This window comes from Mirounga leonina, unplaced genomic scaffold (assembly GCF_011800145.1).
Source record: "Mirounga leonina isolate KUSES-001 unplaced genomic scaffold, KU_Mleo_1.0 Mir_129, whole genome shotgun sequence".
Classification (NCBI taxonomy): Eukaryota; Metazoa; Chordata; class Mammalia; order Carnivora; family Phocidae; genus Mirounga; species Mirounga leonina.
The window spans coordinates 9444893-9466541 of NW_023270323.1; the positions used below are offsets into that span (position 1 = coordinate 9444893).

At 40.2% G+C, this 21649-nt stretch overlaps 1 protein-coding gene and 2 non-coding genes across 8 annotated transcripts in view; 1 reads left to right on the forward strand and 2 right to left on the reverse strand.

Moving 5' to 3' along the window:
• Positions 1-5736: 5736 nt before the first annotated feature.
• Positions 5737-21649, reverse strand: part of HERC3 (HECT and RLD domain containing E3 ubiquitin protein ligase 3) — a 128110-nt gene continuing 112197 nt past the window's right edge. For 5 of the 6 annotated variants that reach the window (XM_035004526.1, XM_035004522.1, XM_035004525.1 and 2 more), the window contains 3 exons: positions 9756-9939; positions 9421-9523; positions 5737-7467 (listed from right to left, as the gene is read on the reverse strand). In XM_035004526.1, the coding sequence (XP_034860417.1) occupies positions 7259-7467; positions 9421-9523; positions 9756-9939 (496 nt within the window). In that variant the 3' untranslated portion in view covers positions 5737-7258. Of the gene's footprint in view, positions 7468-9420; positions 9524-9755; positions 9940-21649 lie in introns of those variants that run through there. The other variant, XR_004679171.1, reaches the window with a different exon arrangement.
• Positions 11019-11114, reverse strand: LOC118010947. The gene has a single exon (XR_004679362.1). It is a non-coding gene; the product is annotated as a small nucleolar RNA SNORD21 (small nucleolar RNA).
• On the forward strand, positions 16621-16727 carry LOC118010920. The gene has a single exon (XR_004679342.1). It is a non-coding gene; the product is annotated as a U6 spliceosomal RNA (small nuclear RNA).

Consider the following 21649-nt stretch of genomic DNA (forward strand, 5'->3'; position numbering starts at 1 on the left):
AGTGTATCTTAAAATCTGGGATTGTGATACCTCCAGCTTTGTTCTTTTTCGAGATTGCTTTGGCTGTTTGGAGTCTTTTGTGGTTTCATATTAATTTGTTCTAACAATCATTTGTTCTACTTCTATGAAAAGTACTATTGGTATTTTAATAGGGGTTGCATAGAATCTGTAGATCGCATTGGGATAATATGGACATTTTAACAATATTATTCTAATCTATGAGCATGGTGTATCTTTCCATTTATGTCATCTTTAATTTCAATGTTTTATAGTTTTCAGTGTACAAGTCTTTCATCTCTTATTCCTAGGTATTTTATTTTTTCTGGTGCAACTGTAAATGGGATTGTTACCTTAATTTCTCTTTCTGCTACTTGGTTATTAAGTATATAGAAACAGCAACATATTCCAGTATATTACTTTGGTATCATGCAAGTTTACTGAATTCATTTATTCTAATAGTTTTTTGATAGAGTATTTAGGCTTTTCTATATATAGTATCATGTCACCTGCATATACTGATAGTTTTACTTCTTCCTTACCAATTTGGATGCTGTTTATTTCTTCTTCTTGTCTGATTGCTGTGGCTAGGACTTCTAGTACTATACTGAATAAAACTGGTAAAAGTGGATATCCATCCTTGTTTGACCCTGATCTTAGAGGAAAACCTTAGTGTTTCACCCTTGAGTATGTTAACTGTGGGCTTGTCATATATGGCTTTATTATGTTCCCTTCAAACACACTTTGTAGAGAGTTTTTATCATAAACAGATGTTGAATTTTGTCAAATGCTTTTTCTGCATCTATTGAGATATGATTTTTATCCTTCATTTTGCTAATGTGATGTATCATGTTGATTGATTTGCAGATATCGAACTATCCCTGCATCCCTGGAATAAATCCCATTTGTTCATGGTGAACAATCCTTTTAATATATTGTTGAGTGTGGTTTGATAAAATTTTGATTTTTTTTTTTTTTTTTGGAATCTATATTCACCAAGTAGGTTGTTTTTGGTTTTGTTTTGTAGTGTCTTTGTTTGGTTTTGGTATCAGGGTAATGCTGGCCTCTTAGAATAAATCTGGAAGCTTTCCTTCCTCTTTTATTTTTTGGACTAGTTTGAGAAGAATAGGTATTAGCTCTTCTCCAAATGTTTGGTAGAATTCACCTGTGAAGCAATCTGGTCCTGGATTGTTTTTTGATTACTAATTCAATTTCATTACTAGTAGTTGACCTGTTCAGATTTTCTATTTCTTCCTGATTTAGTTTTGGAAAATTATGTGTTTCTAGGAATTCATCTGTTTCTTCTTGGTTGTCCAATTTTCAGTATATACTTTTTCATAGTAGTCTCTTATAATCCTTTGTATTTCTGTGGTGTCAGTTGTAACTTCTCTTTCATTTCTGATTTTATTCAAGTCCTCTTTTTCTTGATGGGTCTGGCTAAACATTTCTCAATTTTATCTTTCTCAAGAACTAGCTCTTGGTTTCACTGATCTTCTTTTTCTTTTCTTTGGGGGGGGGTCCCTATTTCATTTATTTCTCCTTTCATCTTTATTATTTCCTTCTTCCAACTTTGGGTTTTGTTATTTTTCTAGTTTCTTTAATGTAAAGTTGGATTGTTTGAGATTTTCCTTGTTTCTTGAGATTTGAGATAGGCCTGTACAACTGTAAACTTCCCTCTTAGAACTGTTTTTACTGTGTCCAAAGATTTTGGACTGTTGTGTTTTCATTTTCATTTGTTTCCATGTATTTTTTTCTAACTTCCTCTGTCTTGACTCTTTGGTTGTTTCGTAGCTTGTTGTTCAGCTTCCACATGTATGGGTTTTTTCTAGGTTTTTTTTTCCTTGTAACTGATTTCTAGTTTAATACGGTTGTGGTCAGAAAAGATGGTTGATATGATTTCAGTATTCTTAAATTTTTTTTTTAAAGATTTTATTGATTTGACAGAGAGAGACACAGCGAGAGAGGGAACACAAGCAGGGGGAGTGGGAGAGGGAGAAGCAGGCTTCTGCTGAGCAGGGAGCCTGATGCAGGGCTTGATCCCAGGACCCTGGGATCATGACCTGAGCCGAAGGCAGACGCTTAACGACTGAGCCACCCAGGTGCCCCAGTATTCTTAAATTTATTGAGACTTGTTTTATAGCCTAACATGTGATCTATCCTGGAGAATGTTCCATGTGTACTTGAAAAGAATGTGTATTCTGCTACTTTGAGATGGAAAGTTCTGTATTTCTGTTAACTCCATCTAGTCTGTCATTCAAAGCCACTACTACTTTATTGATTTTCTGTCTGGATGATCTATTGATGTAAATCAGGTGTTAAAGTCTCTTGCTACTATTGTATTACTGACAATTTCTCCCTTTATGTCTGTTAATATTTGCTTTATGTATTCAGGGGCTCCAATTTTGAGTGCATAGATACTCATAACTGTTATATATTCTCTTGTTGGATTGATCCCTTTATCATTATGTAATGCCCTTCTTTGTCTCCTGTCTTTGTTTTAAAGTCTCTTTTGTCTAATATAAATATTGCTTATCCCAGCTTTTCTTCACCTCCATTTGCCTGGAATATCTTTTGCCATCCCTTTACTTTTAGTCTGTATGTGTCATTAAGTCCAAAGCAAGTCTTTTGTAGGCAGCATATAGATGGGTCTTGTTTTTTTTAATCCATTCAGTTACCCTATGTCTTTTGATCAGAGCATTTAGGCCATTTAATTATTGGTAGGTACATACTTATTGCCATTTTGTTGTTTTCTCATTTTCATAGTTTTTCTCTGTTCCTTCCTTCTTCTCTTCTCTTGTAATTGATGACTTTAGTATTATGCTTGGATTCCTTTCTCTTTATTTTTTGGTGTATCAGAGTTTGCTGGTATGTCATTACCATGAGGTTCATATATAACATCCTAAGTATATAGCAGTCTAAAGTTGATGGTCACTTAAGTTTAAACAAATTCTCAAAGAACTAGATTTCTACTCCTCATGTCCACATTTTATTTATATGTCATATTTTACATCTTTTTGTTTTGTGAGTCCCTAATTTTTTTAAATATCGATTTTACTACTTTTGTCTTTTCACCTTCACACTAGTTTTAGAAATGATTGATATACTACCTTTACTATATGTTTGTTTTTACTGATTTTTTTTCTTTTCAGTTTTCTTTTAATTATGACCTTTTCTTTTTCACTTAAAGAATCCCTTGAACATTTCTAGTAAGACTGGTTTAGTAGTGATGAACTCCTTTATCTGATGTATGCCTGAGAAACTCCTTATCCCTCCTTCAATTCTGAATGATCATCTTGCCAGGTAGAATATTCTTGGTTGTAGTTTTTTCCTTTCAGCACTTGGAATATATCATGCCACTCACTTCTAGCTTACAGTTTCCACTGAAAATCAGCTGATAGCCTTATGGGGTTTCCCTTGTACATAACTAGTTGTTTCTCTCTTGCTGCATTTTAGAGTGTCTTTATCTTTAATCTTTGTCATTTTAATTATTGTGTGTCTTGGTATGGATCTCCTTAGGTTCATCTTGTTTGGGGTTCTCTGTGTTTCCTGGATCTAGATATCTATTTCCTTCCCAAGATGAGAGAAGTTTTCAGCTATTACTCAAGTTTTCTGTCTCTCTCTCTCCCCCTCTCTTTCTTTTTCTGAGACTTCTATAATGTGCAGGTTAGTACACTTCACACTATCATAGAGATCCCTTAACCTATCCACTTTTGTTTTCTTTTTAATGTTCAGCTTGCATGCTTTCCATTATCTTGTCTTTCAGATTCCTGATCCATTCTTTGCATCCTCCAATCTACTGATGATTCCCTCTAGTGTATTCTTCACTTCAGTTATTATATTCTTCAACTGTGATTGGTTCATTTCTTTGTTGAAAGCCCACTCATCCATTCTTCTCTGAAGTCCAATGACCATTGTTATGACCATTACTTTGAACACTGTATCAGGTAGGTTGCTTATCTTCATTTTATTTTTTTCTGAGGGTTTGTCTTGTTCTTTCATTTGGAGGATATTCCTTTCTCCTCATTTTGTTTGACTTGCTGTATTTCCATGAATTAGGCAGAATAGCAGCTTCTCCAAGACTTGAAGGAATAGCCTTGTGTATGGTCATCCCATGCCTGTTGACTTTGGTTAGCTGGCTAGAGCTGTAACAGGTTCAGGCCAGGGGCCCTAAGGCACTCAGCACTGGGGCAGTCCTGGTGGGATGGCTAGAGCTAAAGTGGGTATGGGGGGACTGGGGGAGGAGGCTCTCAGGGCACTCTGCACAGGGCGCAACCAGAGCCAAAGTGGGTAAAGGCTTATGCAAAGGGCTCCCAGGGTAATCCACACTGGGAGTACTTAGATGTGTGATAACTGGAACTGTGGTGTGCCAGGCTGGAAGGTCTTGGGGCACTCCTTCCCCGGGGTTCTGGCAAGACAACTTGAGCCAAAGTAGGTGTGGGACTGGAGTGTTCTGGGATGCTTTGCACCTTGGTGAGACAGCTGTAGCTATGGTGGGTGGTGTTCAGGGGTGTCCCAGCTATGCTGTACTGGGGCCACCTTGTGCAGTCTCCTTTAGGGGATGGCCCAGATCTTGCTTCCAGCTGCACTATCAAGGTGGAGGGGAGATGTAAACTATAGTATTCACCTGCCTCTCAGACCCAAGTGCATTCTGCAGCTCCCCAACTGTTTGGTAGAGCTCTAAGGGCTGGATCCTTTATATTCCAGTTGCTCTTTAAACCATGTTTTGTTTTGTTTTTTCTGTGCCCCAGGGTGGTTAGGGCTGGTGTGGTCTAGGGGCCCAGGGCCTGCTGAGGGCAGGGGGATGCTTAAGGCACCCAGACTCTGCCCCTTTCTGTGCTGTCAAGGTGGAGGGGGAACAAAAACAGTGGCTCTCACCAGCTTCTCCAACATCCCACTGGTGAAGGATTAGTTTCTTTATATTCTAGTTGCCCTTTTAAGCCATTAAGTTTTTCTGTCCCCCAGGACAGACAAATCTGCTCACAGTCCCTTAGTCTCCCTCCCCCCACTGCAGTTCACAGCATTGGGATTGGGGTTCTTGTTACCATGTCTCCTGCCATTGTCTATGTGGTCCCTCCAACCCTTGTTGTACAGGATTGTTCAGTCAGCCCTCAGTTGTTTTTCAGGAGGAACCGCTCTACAGATCGGTATAGACTTGGTGTGTCCATGGAGGAGGTGAGTTGAGGGTCTTACTGTGCTACCATTTTAGATCCTCCTTCCATGCACTCTTCTGCTTCTACTGCTGCCACTCTCACTGCTCTCAGAATGGAAAGGACTAATTCCTCCAAATGTACCCCCATCTGGTTTTCTTCTTAAACCGAATTAAGTCCTATCACTCCCTTCTACCCTCACTCCAAAGTTCTGAACATTTTGACAAATCTTGCTTGGCTACCAACTCAAGTTCCATTGCTTAGCCTGGTTCCTCAACCCCAAAGCTACCTTCTCCCTACCCGCCCCCCCATCTTATTTACCATTATTCTATTTCCTCTGATGCTCTCTTCAAATTGTTCCTGGCCCTTCCCCTCCATGTGAAATGTCTTTTCACCCATCACAACCTTCAGAAATCCCATCCATCCATCAGGCTACCTGCTCCCCCTCCCTTGGATCCTGCCCCTGCTCTCTTCTCCATTTCCCTACTGCTTGGTCTTTCTTATTACTGGAACCAAATTTGACCTTATATTACTTGAGTAGATAATTCTACTGAAAGCAAGCTACCCATTCTGCAAACACAATAAGAAATAGTTTTAAGTTAAAACACCAAATTTATTGCATTATATTGAACTATATGCACACACATAGAAAATAAACATTTCATATAACTGTATATCTTTTTTAATCTTGTATTATAAAGACTGAAAAAACTACCAATTTAGCAATTGAAATAAGTTTTAAAAACAAAAAAAAAGCAAAAATCTACATCCTTCATTGAGATCTGATGCTGTATCACAGTTCATAAATACTTCATTTTATATAAATAAGTCTTTCCTCTAGTGACTAGGAATTTAAAATTAGGCTGACATGGATTCTTTGATCATGTAGAATTTTCTTATCCCATGATGAAGAAGGTTGAGCATGTCGTTATTTTTGATACATATATTTGCTCTAAACACAATCCCCCCTGAAATCCCACTGTAAACAAACATTTCAAATGCAATAAACAAAAGTCCCATAGTAAAGAATGTCCTTAAGTGTTAGCAATTGGGGAAAAGAAAAAAAAATAGAAACTTTGCAATTTAAATAGAAATTAAAAAAATAGACTGCATGCATCCACTAGAAGAGGAAGGGAGCATTAAATCAGGTAACAATGGGATGAAGTGAGTTGAAGGTCTTCCCATGTCAATTGGATGGGAAGAGAGAAAGGGAAGGAGAGGAAGGAAAGAGAAAGAGGCAGAGGGCATAAATTGATAGGGAAAGAGGACAAGAAGTGTATTATTTCTACTTTCCTTGGAGAAGACACTCTTAAAAAAACTAATGCAACTTGCTCCAAAAGCGAGATAACCAAAGGAGTAGGAGTCTATCACCTCACCTTATTGTCGAAGGGACTTGGCTGAACAACAAAACAAAATTCGGCTCAGCTGCAATGCTAAGCTGCTCTGCACATCTTTAAGGTCCAGGAATAGGCAGGGCCAAGGGGAGATTGCTACTCCCTTGATAACTTCTTTTTAAAGCAAGATGTGTTCATAAAGGCTCCCCTTAATTCTCCAGAGTTCAGCCAAAATAATGGACCCAGATTCAGCTTGCTATATTTGGGACTTTCTAAAGTAGTCCTTGCCTCCTCAGTCCTTAGAGTAGGGCTGCAACAAGCCAGGAGCATGTCCAAGTCTGCAGAGAGAGGAGCTGTCCTGCACGTGCACGTGAGAAAGGACGCATCAGTCAAAATCATTCTTGCAGAGGAATGAGGAGGACAGGAAGCACTGTGAGCAAACAGCAGGGCTGAGAGAGACATTTGGGAAATAAGAGGTTAAAAACCCACTGCCATTTTCTCCAGCAGAGTGCAACATATTCACAAGTGCCAGGAACACTACTAGGTAATTTGGTTTAAAAACAAAAATGCCAATTTTTCACCCCCGTCCCCAACCCCTGATTTTTCAAAAAGGTTGCCTACTGCTCACAAGCCCAGAAACACATCAACCAGGTTCAGGATTCAAAAGTCCCAACCCACTTAGACAATAAAAAAATAGAACTCCCTTCCCCATGGTTTTCTGTATGGGCCTCCATGTGGACACTGAGGAAAGGAGGGAAATCTGGGGCACGCTGGGGCGCCTCAAGCCAAACTAAACCCTTCATAGTTGTCAAGGGCCTGGGTCAGCCGTGTGCTCAGGATCTCTTTGCTGCTGTATTTGGGGAGATCGAGAAGGTTGTAGCAAGTGTGGGCCACGGGCAGGTACTCCTCCCCGCTGGTTGTGGACTGGATGACGATCTGCAGGCTCGCCATGCCGTAGATGGGAATGCGGTCGCTGCCCGTCAGGAACACTGAGGAGAAAGGGAAAGGACATGACGAGCCAAGCCGCTGAGGAGCAGCACCCGGCAGCCCTCCACGGAAAGGAGAGGGAGGCGTGACACCCTGTGGCTCGCCTGAGAAGTACACTTTTATGTGCCATTATGTACTGCATGAATACTCATCTACGCTCGTTCTTATAAAGCAAAAGAGATTGCATTTCAAATCCTGGGGTGTTTTTTGTTGTTGTTGTTTTATATGGAAAAAAATTTACTAGTTCATTTCAGACCCTGATTATACATGGACACAAACCACCCGTCCAAATGAAAGATGCCCTCAAATAAAAAATGGCCTCAATCAAATGTATGTCCTCATAAATGTTATGAGCTGTCACAAAATCAGAGAGGAAAAGAAGAGCTGACCTCAGGGGGAAGCCAGGAAGAAGACCATCATCTGTGGGACCTCAAGGTCTCCTCTGGCCAAGGGTCTAGTGTGTATACCCCTCCTGAGCTAGTGAATATCCACTTGGGATCTGTTTGTTCCTTTCCCTAATTTTCTTAAACCAAAAGAGCTGACAATGATGTTATGTTAGACATTTCACTCTTGTAACACACTGTGACTTGGCAAAAGAAAAAAAGAGAGAGCGACCAACACAGCTGTCTTTCCATGTTTTCTAGCACTACATAACCTCAGAGTTAAATTGCTGGGAATTACTACAAACAAATCATTGGTTAAGGAGCACTTTCAAAAAACCTATTACCTGAGGCTGTGGTATATAAACATTCTTGCCAATATCTGCAGAGTTACTAAAAATTTCCACAAGTCTAATGATCTCTGAACAGAAAAATGTCTTTCAAGGAAATCTCCATGACTATGCTCCTCTTGGTTGGTACAGCCCTACGAGTTCCCTTGACAAACCTTAACCTGTCATTTGACTTATATGCCACGGATTCTCAAGAGCCAATGGAACTAAGCAGAGGAGAAGCAGGGCTTTTTTTAAACATTCTTGTATAAGCCCGCCCCTCCCCCCACTTCTCTCATCCTCACTCTGTGGGAGCAGTAGAATCTGGGAGTACGCCTTGCATTAATATTAATATATGCTCATGCTTTAAAGCAAAAGGGACTGCCTTTCAAATCATGTTGTTTTATTTTATACAGATAAAAATTTTATACTATTCACTGGCAAATTTCTGACCCTGATTAGATACAGACACAAAGACTAAAACTATTTTTGAAAGGCTGAACGTGTTCATGTAAACTAGGCTTCATTCTCCTTTCCAAGTGTATTACCCTTCTCAAATGTCACCTAGCCAGTCACAAAGGACCATATATTGTATGATTCCATTTATGTGAAATGTCCAAAATAGGCACATCCACAGAGCCAGAAAGCAGATTGGTAAGTGGGGGTCGGGTGGGGTGAGAGGCTGGGGGGAAATGGGGAATGATTGCTCATGAGTTCAAGGTTTCTTCTTGAGGTGATGAACATGTTCTAAGAATCACTGATAGTATCACATTTCTGTGAATATACTAAAAACCACTGAATTATACATTTTAATTGGGTGAATTGTATGCTTTGTGGATCATATCTCAGTAAAGCTATTCTAAATCATATCTCCCCAGTTACATCTGTAGCGGACACTGTAAATTTTTCAAAAGCCTAGGGAGATAAGGGAAGTTAATCCATTTAGATTTTATCAACGTAATATTTTAGCATACTCACATATAAAATAACTAATATTTCTAAAGCAATTGAAAATCAGTGAAATGCTTCTTTTCTTTCTTTCATGCAACACATCCTATCAGGCAACAAATACGGAAGTACGACCTATGTTTGCCTAAGATCTCATTAAGAAAAGAAGTGGAAATATATTCCCCTTACTTACTCTTTTTCATTTAAGAGTTGACCTTAACTTACGGGGTATATCATCCTTCACCATATGCAACACTAACGTGTGGACAAACACCATGTTAACATGACTGATACTTACAGAGAAACTTCTTCTTCTTTTCCAATGGAAACTCATGAAATGTTTCCCAAAATAGTTTCACAGTGGGATGTGTGGCTGAGTAATCACCCTTGTAGATGGCAGTCTGCCCAAAAAAGACAAATAGAAAAAAAAACCTATCTTAGAGAAGAAGAATATTATAGAGGACATACATTTGTGCACCGTTTGCAGTTGAGAGTAAGAAATAACCAATGAGATAAGGAGGCCTCCAATTGCTTCTCAAGCACAGACCGCCTGGAAAGAGACCAGGCTCTGGGCCCACCCAGCCAGGCCACGGCTGCTTCCTCGGAGGGAAAGACAGTCCCATCTCTACTCACCTCTTGCAGTTCCTGCCAGTTGTAGTTGCTGTTCCCCACCATCATAGCCCGTAGTTCGGAGGGCTGGAAGAGCTCAAGCACCTTGCCACCACACACCTTTAGGAAGCCACTGGAGAAGGCTGTGTACCATTCGTGAACTGAGAGCTGGAAGACGTAATTCACGTAAGCATCCACGAACTCCTGCCTGCCAGAAGACCAAAGAAACAGAATACAGTCAGCCCCAAGTCTGGTAGAGGTTCTGGGTGTAGAGAGATGAAAAATGGGATTTCGTCAAATTCTCGCGCCAGGAGGCATCCCGGAGCCTATCAGCCAGCCCGAGGATTCCACCAGCGTTTCAGGTGATCTAGGGGCAGGGAAGACAGGCAGGAAGGGGAGGCGGCCAGGCACGTGGAACCATACCACTGACTTCATTTTACTTGGGAGCTCCAGTTTTCATCTCGCTTACTGTCCTCCTCAAAATTTAGTTTGGAAAAAAATACAGACATTTTCTGCTTAAAGAAAAAGTCTAAGATAACGATTCTAGGCTTCCTCCCTTCTCTTCAGAAACGAGTAAAGTTAAACCATGTGCTATTGGAATCCTCACCTATTCTAAAAGGTAATTTCATAACTCCTTTCTGGAAAGGACTGTCTTATACAATGGGCTCCATCTCATTAGTAATCGGTCAAATGCAAATTAAGACAGTGACTTCCTGCAACTCTGACTCACAGCAAGCTGGTTTCCTGGGCTGCTTATTGTAGATAAGGGGCTGGCTTCCTGGGCAGGTGTCTGCAGGCTGCAGGTCAGAGTTCTATTTTTACATATGGTCTGGCCATTGTCTGTATGCATTCAGTCTCTCCCTAGCGCAAATGTCAACTGTGAACTGAGACATAACATCTGGGAGAATAAGTTGCCAATACCTGAAAAAGCTGAAAATGTAAATACCCTTTAACTGAGCTACTCCCCTACCAGGGGGGTGGGCCCCAGACAGACTCTCACCTGAGTGCACAAGACAAGTACACAGATGTTCACTGCAGCATTTTCTTGTAATATAGAGAATGGAAGACACAAAACTGAATATCCATTAATATGAGAATGGACCAAAAGAAGATGGTACGATCATAAGACAGAAACCATAAAGCACATTATTTTAATGGAATTAACCAGGCCCATATTTACCAAACGAACAGAATCTCAAGAACAATGTTTGAGTGAAACCCAAGTGTTTGATTGTTAAGTACACTATGATAGCATTTACATAAGTTGTTTTTCTACATTTTTCTTTCCCTGCCATCAGTCCCATCTTGAATCAATTAACTGCATCATATGCAACCAAAGGACCAACTACTGACTGCTCAGTTAGTGCGGTATCATCATTCAGTGTTTTTTTTTTTAACATTTATAACAATACTGTCTGTAAGGGGCAGTGGCCCTGCTACTTACATCTTGTGACCCTTGGGTAAGTTATTTAAGCTCTCTGTGCCTCAATCCCTTCATCTGTAAAATGGGAAAAATAAGAGTATATATAAACCATGGGACTGTTACAAAAATTAAATGCGTAAATACATGTAAAGGTCTTAGAACCAGGGCTGCTTTGTAAATATTAGCAATTATTACTGAATGGTTTATGGCTATAAGACTTTGTTTATTATGAGTGAAATTGTATATGTGGTGTAGGTAAGAAATGTGGGTTAATTTTTAAAAATAAAAGCATTAATTAATTGGTCTTAATATACACATTACAAAAGTATAAAATCAAGAAAGAACTGGCATCGACTTCATCAGTGTTTTGCCTGGGTGAGAGAGGAGGGTGGACGAGAGGGAAGGAAGTAAGAGGAGGCACAGGAATCTCGGTCATTGTTTTCTTTTATTACAAAACTGAAGCAAATACTGTTTACTTTGGTTCATACATACAAAGATGTCTGTCATTTTAGTCTGTACTTTTCTGTGTTTTAAATTTTTTTCCTAAAAATTAAATAAATCTGACATTATGAAGACAGATCCTTTCTACTTATCCTTCACCATAATATCCTACTTCGTAAAACTCCCCTTGAACATCTTAGGTTTCCTCCAAGCAAACACTTCTTCCACGACCACCATCTCACCCCTAACTAACCAACAGGCAGTCGGACAGCGGAGAAGTGAAGCAGAAGGGATTCAAATGCAGGCTCCGCCATGTCCCCTGTGCTAACTACTAAGCCTTTCTTTTCTCATCTCTAAGATGGGGTAAATGTTGAGTGGTTTTTTTTTTTTTAAGATTTTTATTTATTTATTTGACAGAGAGAGCGAGAGAGAGCGAGAGAGGGAACACAAGCAGGTGGAGTGGGAGAGGGAGAAGCAGGCTTCCCGCGGAGCAGGGAGCCCAATGTGGGGCTCGATCCCAAGACCCCGGGATCATGACCTGAGCCAAAGGCAGATGCTCAACAACTGAGCCACCCAGGTGCCCCAATGTTGAGTTTTTAAAATAAAAGCCACTAATACAGAAAGATTATTGTACATCTTAACCACAGATGCTGAAAGTTTCTTACACCGCATTTAATGTACTACTTTCCTAAAACCCAATGGATAAAACGAAGAGGGTTTTCCTGGTACAACTGCCTAAGAGAAGCACCATCAGCATGATTTTTTACTGTAGACGGTGATGGTTAATTTTATGTGTGGACTTGGCTAGGCTACGGTAGCCAGTTACTTAGTCAAACACCAGTCAAGATGGCGCTGTGAAGGTATTTATTTATTTATTTATTTATTTATTTATTTATTTATTTATTTATAAGATTTTATTTATTTATTTGAGAGAGAGAGAATGAGAGACAGAGAGCACATGAGAGGGGGAAGGGTCAGAGGGAGAAGCAGACTCCGTGCTGAGCAGGGAGCCCGCCCAATGCGGGACTCGATCCCGGGACTCCAGGATCATGACCTGAGCCGAAGGCAGTCGCTTAACCAACTGAGCCACCCAGGCGCCCAGTGAAGGTATTTTTTAGATAGGATTAATATTTGAATCCATAGACTCTGAGTAAAGCAGATTAGTCTTCATATTGTGGGTGGCCCTCATCCAATCAGTTAAGGGCCTTAAAAGCCTGAGGTCCTCCACATCCTCCAAAGAGGAAGGAATCTGGCCTCCAGACTGCAACATTCATTCCTGCCAGAATTTTCAGCCTGCCAGCCTGCCCTGAAGATTCCCAACTGGGCAGCCTCACAATCACGTGAGCAGTACCCAACGATTAGTATCTCTTTCTGTCTTTCTTTCTTTCTCTATATATGTATGTATATACACACATATATGTTGCCTTTGAGCTGGGCCATCAGTATTTTCCTGCCTCCAGACTGTAAGAGAAGCATCAGCCCTTCCCGAGTCTCAAGGCTGCTTGCCTTTGCCCCAGAACTACAACCACTCTCCTAGGTCTGCAGCCTGCCGACTGCAGATCCTGGGCCTGGTCTGCTTGCATTTACGTACATGAGCACACGTGTGCGCACACGCACACACCACCTCCTACTAGTTCTGTCTTGCACATATACATCTCGAAGCCTAATACAGATTTTGGTACCAGAAAGCGGGGTACTATAATAGCAACGACCTGTAAGTGTAGAATGACTGTGGAATTGGGTAACAGGTAGAGACTGTCAGAGTTCTGAGGCAGTTAATAGAAAAAGCCTATACTGCCTTGAAGAGACAGTTGATAGAAACAGCAAAGGAGATCCTGATGAAGGCTCCGAACGAAAAGAAGAGAGCTGTAGAGAAAGCTTGTGTTGTCAGAAAATAAACATACATCATAAACAGAATTTGGCAAGAAATATGAATATTAAAATGCTTCTGGTGAAGTCGCAGATGGAAATGGGGAACATGTTATTTATTGGAAATTAGAGGAAAGGAACTCTTGTTATAAAGTGGCAAAGAACTTGGCCAAATTGTGTTCTAGTGTTTTGGAGAACTTGTAAGTGATAAACTTGGATATTCAGCTCAGGAGATTTCCTAGCAAAGTACTGAAGGTGTGGTCTAGTTTCTTCATACTGCTTATAGTAAAATGAAAGAGGAAAGGGATAAATTGAAGGAGGAATTGTTAAGCGGAAAGGAATTAGAACTTCAAGGTTTGGAAAATTCTTAGCCTACCCAGATAACAACCCTCTGGAAACAGGGCCAAGGGTATGGCTGAAAAATGGTTTGCTGAAGAGATCAAGCACATGGATTCATGAATCCTATCAATCATCTCAGCAGAAGCTAGGAATAGAAATGTGGTTATCCAGGAAAGATCTGTGGAGAACCCTCTTGTCTAATGACTTGGACCCCCATGAATTGCCTGGAAAGCCAACAAAGTTTAAAAAAAAAAAAAATTCAAGAATAGAAACACTGCCAGTTTGCACCAAAGAGGCAGAGCTGGACAAAACAAAGGGCGGCTATTGGATTTCTGGGATTCTACTGGTATGCAATGAGCCTACAGAACCAACTGGCTGTAAACAGGTGTTATCTTTTAAGACAAGGGAAAAATGGTCCCAAAGGCAAATCAGAGTCCAGTGAGCTTCTCCCTGCCACCACGGGCACAGGTTGAGGAACCAGGGCCAGTAACTTCCTGGCCCCAGAGGAGGGCCACCACCCCTGTGGGCCAGAGGACACAGCCTAGACCCAAAGAGGATTATTCTCCAAACCTCAAAATCCAGTGAAATTTTCCCTGCTAGGTCAAAGACTTGCTTGGGACCTATGACCTCTTTTCTCCTGATGTCTCCCTTTTACAGTGGAAATGTCCATCCTATGCCCATGCCCATGATCATATTTGGAAGCAGATAACTTGTCTGTCTTCACAGCGGTGGAAGAATTTTACCTCAGGATTAATCAAACTCTGAGTCTCACCCATACCTGATTCAGATGATATTTACAGGATATATTAGCCAAGGTTCTCCAGAGAAAAAGAACCAGTAGGGTTGTGTGTGTGGGGGGGTGCACATACATGTATATAAATGTAGGCAGATAAGCCCCGATATCTGCAGTCAGCAAGCTGCAGACCCAGGAGAGCCAATGGTGTAGTTCTACTAGTGCAAAGGCAAACAGGCATGAGACTCAGGAAGGGCTGATGCTTCAGTCTGTAGACAGGAAAAAACTGATGTCCCAGCTTAAAGGCAGTCAGGCTGGAGGAGTACCTCTTACTCAGCCTTTTTGTTCTGTTCAGGCCTTCAACTGATGAGACCCACGCACATCAAGGGCAGCAATCTGCTTTACTCAATTTCCCATTCAAATGTTAATCTCATCCAGAGACACCCTAACAGACATATGACCAAATATCTAACTACCCCATAACCCAGCCAAGTTGACACCTAAAATTAACCATCATGAATGAGACTTTGGACTTAGAGTTGATGCTGGAATGGGTTAAGACTTTGGGGGATGTTGGAATAGAGTGAATGTATTTTATAGGTGAAAAGGACATGACTTTTGGAGACTGGAGGATGGAGTGTTATGAGTTGGACTGTGTCCCCCTAAAATTCATATATTGAAGTTCTAACCCCTAGTGCCTCAGAAGGTGACCTTATTTAGATATAGGATCTTTACAGAGGTAATCAAGTTAAAATCAGATCATCAGGCTGAGCCCTAATCCAACATGACTGGTGTCCTTATAAGAAGGGAAAATTTGGACACAGAAACATGCACAGAGGGAAGACAATGGGAAGAGACAAAAGGAGAAGATGGCCATCTGCAAGCCAAGGAGAGAAGCCTCAGGAGGAATCAACCTTGCCAACACTTTGTTCTTAAACTGAGACAATAAATCGTTCAGCCACTTAGTGTGTGGTACATTGTGATAGCAACCCTAGCAAACTCATACAGAGACTTTAATCTCTGTATGTCAATTAGGATTGCTCTAAACACATTCTTTTCTTTTATAATGATCATTAACAGTTATAAAGTGCATTAGGTGCTAGTCACAGCAATAAATTCTTAGATACACACTGTATCAGTGAATATTCAAAACTACCCTTTGAGTGAATGGTATGAGAATTATGTCCCAATAAAAATAAATACACACACTTTTTAAAACAACAGCTTTTTGAGATTGCAGAGATAAATTTTCAATTATTTTCCATTGTCAAAAGTTCTCAAGTAAATTGTCATTATTCCAATTTCAGAACTAAATCCAAGACAAACAGCTAGTACATGGGCAGGGACAGAACTTGAAACCAGATGTCTGAATGTGCTCCCAACCACCTCACCTAAGTGCCCTCCCTCTGCCCTGCCTTGATTCTTTCATTTCCAATGTGACAGCTACATGAGAAATTACAATATGCTGAGATCAAGGTTTCACAACATGATAGCTCATCTACATTATTCACAATTCTGTGTTACTGCAGCCTCAATTATATACTAGAGTCCATAAAGTCTGCAAAATGAGACATTTTAAATGAAGTGACATTTTAAAACACATAAATTTTAAAAAAGCAAGTACTATATCCATTGTCAATGGTTTTTAAAAGTCTGAATTCAAACTCTAGTAAGGGTCTTTAAAAAAGTTTGCTAAGCTGATGCAGAAATTAATATAGAAAGGTAAAGTAACTAGAAGAGCCAAAACAATTTTGAAAAAGAACAAAGTTAGAGAACTGAACATTACCTAATTTCATGACTTATTATAAAGTTACAGTTTTCAAGTGTAGTGTTGATGAAAGGAGAGACATATAAATCAATGCAAAAGAATCAAAAAGCCCAGAAATAACCCCACACAAATAAGGTCAATTAATTCTCAACCACTTTGCAATTCAACAGAGTGTTTTCAATAAACGATGCTGGATCAACACAATACCATATGCAAAAGGTATATATCCATATACCTCACACCATTATAAAAGCTAACTCAATAAGGAACATGGTCTAAAACTTAAAGTTATAAAACTTCTAGAAGAAAACATAGCGTGCTCACTTTGGCAGCACACATACTAAAACCAGAATGATACAGAGCATATTAGCATGGCCCCTGTGCAAGGATGACAGGGAAATTTGTGAAGCATTCCATATTTTTCTTTCAATAGTTACTCTGATTGTAAATGCACTAAATGCTCTAATCAAAAGACACAGGGTAAGAGACTGGATAAAAAAGCAAGACCCACTGATATTCTGTCTACAAGAGACTCATTTTATTTTTTTTATTTTATTTTTTTAAAGATTTTATTTATTTATTTGAGAGAGAGAGAATGAGAGACAGAGAGCACGAGAGGGAAGAGGGTCAGAGGGAGAAGCAGACCCCCCGCCGAGCAGGGAGCCCAATGCGGGACTCGATCCCGGGACTCCAGGATCATGACCTGAGCCGAAGGCAGTCGCTCAACCAACTGAGCCACCCAGGCGCCCTACAAGAGACTCATTTTAGACCCAAAGACACCTCCAGATTGAAATGAGGGGGTGGAGAACCATTTATCATGCTAATGGACATCAAAAGAAAGCTGGAGTAGCAATCCTTATATCAGACAAATTAGATTTTAAACCAAAGACTGTAATAAGAGATGAAGATGGATACTATATCATAATTAAAATCCAACAAGAAAATCTAACAATTGTAAATATTTATGCTCCTAACTTGGGAGCAGCCAATTATCTAAACCAATTAATAACAAAATTTTAAAACCACATTAATAGTAATAATAATAATACAATAATAATAGGGAATGTTTAACACCCCACTCACTGCAATGAACAGATCATCTAAGCATAAGATCAACAAAGAAACAAGGGCTTTGAATGACACACTGGACCAGATGGACTTCACAGATATATTCAGAGCATTCCATCCTGAAGCAACAGAATACACATTCTTCTTGAGTGCACATGGAACATTCTCCAGAACAGATCACATATGGGTCACAAATCAAGTCTCAACTGGTACCAAAAGACTGGGATCATTCCCTGCATATTTTCAGACCACAATGCTTTGAAACTTGAACTCAATCACAGAGGAAAGTTGGAAGGAACTCAAATACTTGGAGGCTAAAGAGCATCCTACTAAAGAATGAATGGGTCAACCAAGAAATTAAAGAGGAATTTTAAAAATTCATAGAAACAAATGAAAATTAAAACACAACTGTTCAAAACCGTTGGGATGCAACAAAGGTGGTCTTAAGAGGAAAATACATAGCAATACAAGCCTTTCTCAAGAAAGAAGAAAAGTCTCAAATAGACAACCCAACCATACACCTAAAGGAGCTGGAGAAAGAACAGCAAATAAAGCCTAAACCATGCAGGAGATGAGAATTAATAAAGATTAGGGCAGAAATCAATGAAATAGAAACCAAAAGAACAGTAGAACAGATCAACAAAACTAGGAGCTGGTTCTTTGAAAGAACTAGTAAGACTGATAAACCCCTAGCCAGATTTATCAAAAAGAAAAGAGAAAGGACCCAAATAAATAAAATCATTAATGAAAAAGGAGAGCTCACAACCAACATCAAAGAAATACAAACAATTATAAGAACATATTATGAGCAACTATATGCCAACAAATTAGGCAATCTGGAAGAAATGGATGCATTCCTAGAGATGTATAAACTACCAAAATTGAAACAGGCAGAAATAGAAAACCTGAACAGACCCATAACCACTAAGGAAATTAAAGCAGTAATCAAAAATCTTCCAACAAACAAGAGCCCAGGGCCAGATGACTTTCCAGGGGAATTCTTCCAAACATTTAAAGAAGAATTAAGACCTGTTCTCTGAAGCTGTTTCAAAAAATAGAAATGGAAGGAAAACTTTCAAACTCTTTCTATAAGGCCATCATTACCTTCATCCCAAACCAGACAAAGACCCCACCAAAATCGAGAATTACAGAGCAATATCCCTCATGAACAAGGATGCAAAAAATCTCACCAAAATACTAGCCAGTAGGATCCAACAGCACATTAAAAAGATTATTCACCATGACCAAGTGGAATTATTCCTGGGCTGCAAGGGTAGTTGACATTCACAAATCAATCAATGTGACACATCACATTAATAAAAGAAAGGACAAGAACCATATGATCCTGGGGCGCCTGGGTGGCTCAGTCGTTAAGTGTCTGCCTTCAGCTCAGGTCATGATCCCAGGGTCTTGGGATTGAGCCCTGCATCGGGCTCCCTGCTCAGAGGGAAGCCTGCTTCTCCCTCTCCCACTCCCCCTGCTTGTGTTCCCTCTCTCGTTGTGTCTCTGTCAAATAAATAAAATCTTAAAAAAAAAAAAAAAGAACCATATGATCCTCTCAATAGATGCAGAAAAAGCATTTGACAAAGTACAGCACTCTTTTTTTTTTTTGCATTTTTATTTTATTTTTTATTTTTTTTTATTATGTTAATCCCCATACATTACATCATTAGTTTTAGATGCAGTGTTCCACGATTCATTGTTTGTGCATAACACCCACTGCTCCATGCAGAACGTGCCCTCCTCAATACCCACCACCAAGCTAACCCATCCTCCCACCCCCCTCCCCTCTAGAACCCTCAGTTTGTTTTTCAGAGTCCATCGTCTCTCATGGTTCATCTACCCCTCCGATTTCCCCCGCTTCATTCTTCCCCTCCCGCTACCTTCTTCTTCTTCTTTTTTTTTTTTTAACATATATTGCATTATTTGTTTCAGAGGTACAGATCTGAGATTCAACAGTCTTGCACAATTCACAGGGCTTACCAGAGCACATACCCTCCCCAGTGTCTATCACCCAGTCACCCCATCCCTCCCACCCCACCCCCCACTCCAGCAACCCTCAGTTTGTTTCCTGCAGTTAAGAATTCCTCATATCAGTGAGATCATATGATACATGTCTTTCTCTGTTTGACTTATTTCACTCAACATAATACCCTCCAGTTCCATCCACGTCGTTGCAAATGGCAAGCTCTCATTCCTTTTGATGGCTGCATAATATTCCATTGTATATATATACCACATCTTTATCCATTCATCTCTCGATGGACATCTTGGCTCTTTCCACAGTTTGGCTATTGTGGACATTGCTGCTCTAAACATCGGGGTGCACTGACCCCTTCAGATCCCTACATTTGTATCTTTGGGGTAAATACCCAGTAGTGCAATTACAGCACTCTTTCTTGATTAAAACTCTGCACAGTGTAGGGATAGAAGGAACATACCTCAATATAATAAAAGCCATATATGAAAATCCCACAGCAGGGCGCCTGGGTGGCTCAGTTGGTTGGGCGACTGCCTTCGGCTCAGGTCATGATCCTGGAGTCCTGGGATCGAGTCCCGCGTCGGGCTCCCCTGCTCAGCAGGGAGTCTGCTTCTCCCTCTCCCGCTCCCCCCCTTGTGCTCTCATTCTCTATCTCATTCTCTCTCTCAAATAAATAAATAAAATCTTAAAAAAAAAAAAAAGAAAGAAAGAAAATCCCACAGCAAATATCATTCTCAACAGGGAAAAACTGAGAGCTTTCCCCCTAAGGTCAGGAACATGGCAGGGATGTCCACTATCACCACTGATATTCAACACAGTACTAGAAGTCCTAGCCACAGCAATCAGACAACAAAAAGAAACAAAAGGCATTCAAACTGGCAAAGAAGAAGTCAAACTGTCACTCTTCACAGATGACATGACACTCTATGTGGAAAACCCAAAAGACTCCACCCCAAAATTGCTAGAACTCATCCAGAATTCAGCAAAGTGGCAGGATATAAAATCAATGCATAGAAATCAGCTGCATTTCTATACACTAACAATGAGGCAGAAGAAAGAAAAATTAAGGAATTGACCCCATTTACAACTGCACCAAAAACCGTAAGATACCTAGAAATAAACCTAACCAAAGAAGCAAAGCATCTGTACTCTGAAAACTATAAAACACTCATGAAAGAAACTGAGAAAGACACAAAGAAATGGAAAAATGTTCCACGCTCATGGATTGAAAGAACAAGTATTGTTAAAATGTCTATGCTTCCCAGAGCAATCTATAGGATCAGTGCAATCCCTGTCAAAATACCATCACCGGGTGCCTGGTGGCTCAGCTGGTTAAGCGACGCCTTCGGCTCAGGTCATGATCCTGGAGTCCCTGGATCGAGTCCCGCATCGGGCTCCCTGCTCGGCAGGGAGTCTGCTTCTCCCTCTGACCCTCCCCGCTCTCATGTGCTCTCTCTCATTCTCTCTCTCTCAAATAAATAAATAAAAAATCTTTAAAAAAAAAATACCATCCCCATTTTTCTTAGAGCTGGAACAAATAATCCTAAAATTTGTATGGAACCAGAAAAGACCCTGAATAGCCAAAGGAATGTTAAAAAAAAAAAAAGCAAAGCAAAGCTGGTGGCATCACAATGCCTGACTTCAAGCTCTATTACAAAGCTGTAATCATCAAGACAGTATGGTACTGGCACAAAAACAGACACACAGATCAATGGAACAGAATAGAGAACCCAGAAATAGACCCTCAAATCTGTGATCAACTAATCTTCAACAAAGCAGGAAGGAATATCCAATGGAAAACAGTCTCTTCAACAAATGGTGTTGGGAAAATTGGACAGCCACATGCAGAAGAATGAAACTGGACCATTTTCTTACACCACACACAAAATTAATTCAAAATGGATGAAAGACCTAAATGTGAGACAGGAATCCATCAAAATCCTAGAGGAGAACACGGGCAGCAATCGTCTTTGACCTTGGCTGCAGCAACTTCTTGCTAGACACATCACCAAAGGTAAGGGAAACAAAAGCACAAATGAACTATTGGGACTTCATCAAGATTAAAAGCTTTTGCACAGCAAAGGAAACAGTTGACAAAACCAAAAGACAACTGACAGAAGGGGAGAAGATTTTTGCAAATGTTTTATCAGATAGAGGGCCACTATCCAAAATCTATAGAGAACTTATCAAATTCAACACCCAAGAACAAATAATCCAATCAAGAAATGAGCAGAAGACATGAACAGACATTTCTGCAAAGAAGACATCCAAATGGCCAACAGACACATGAAAAAGT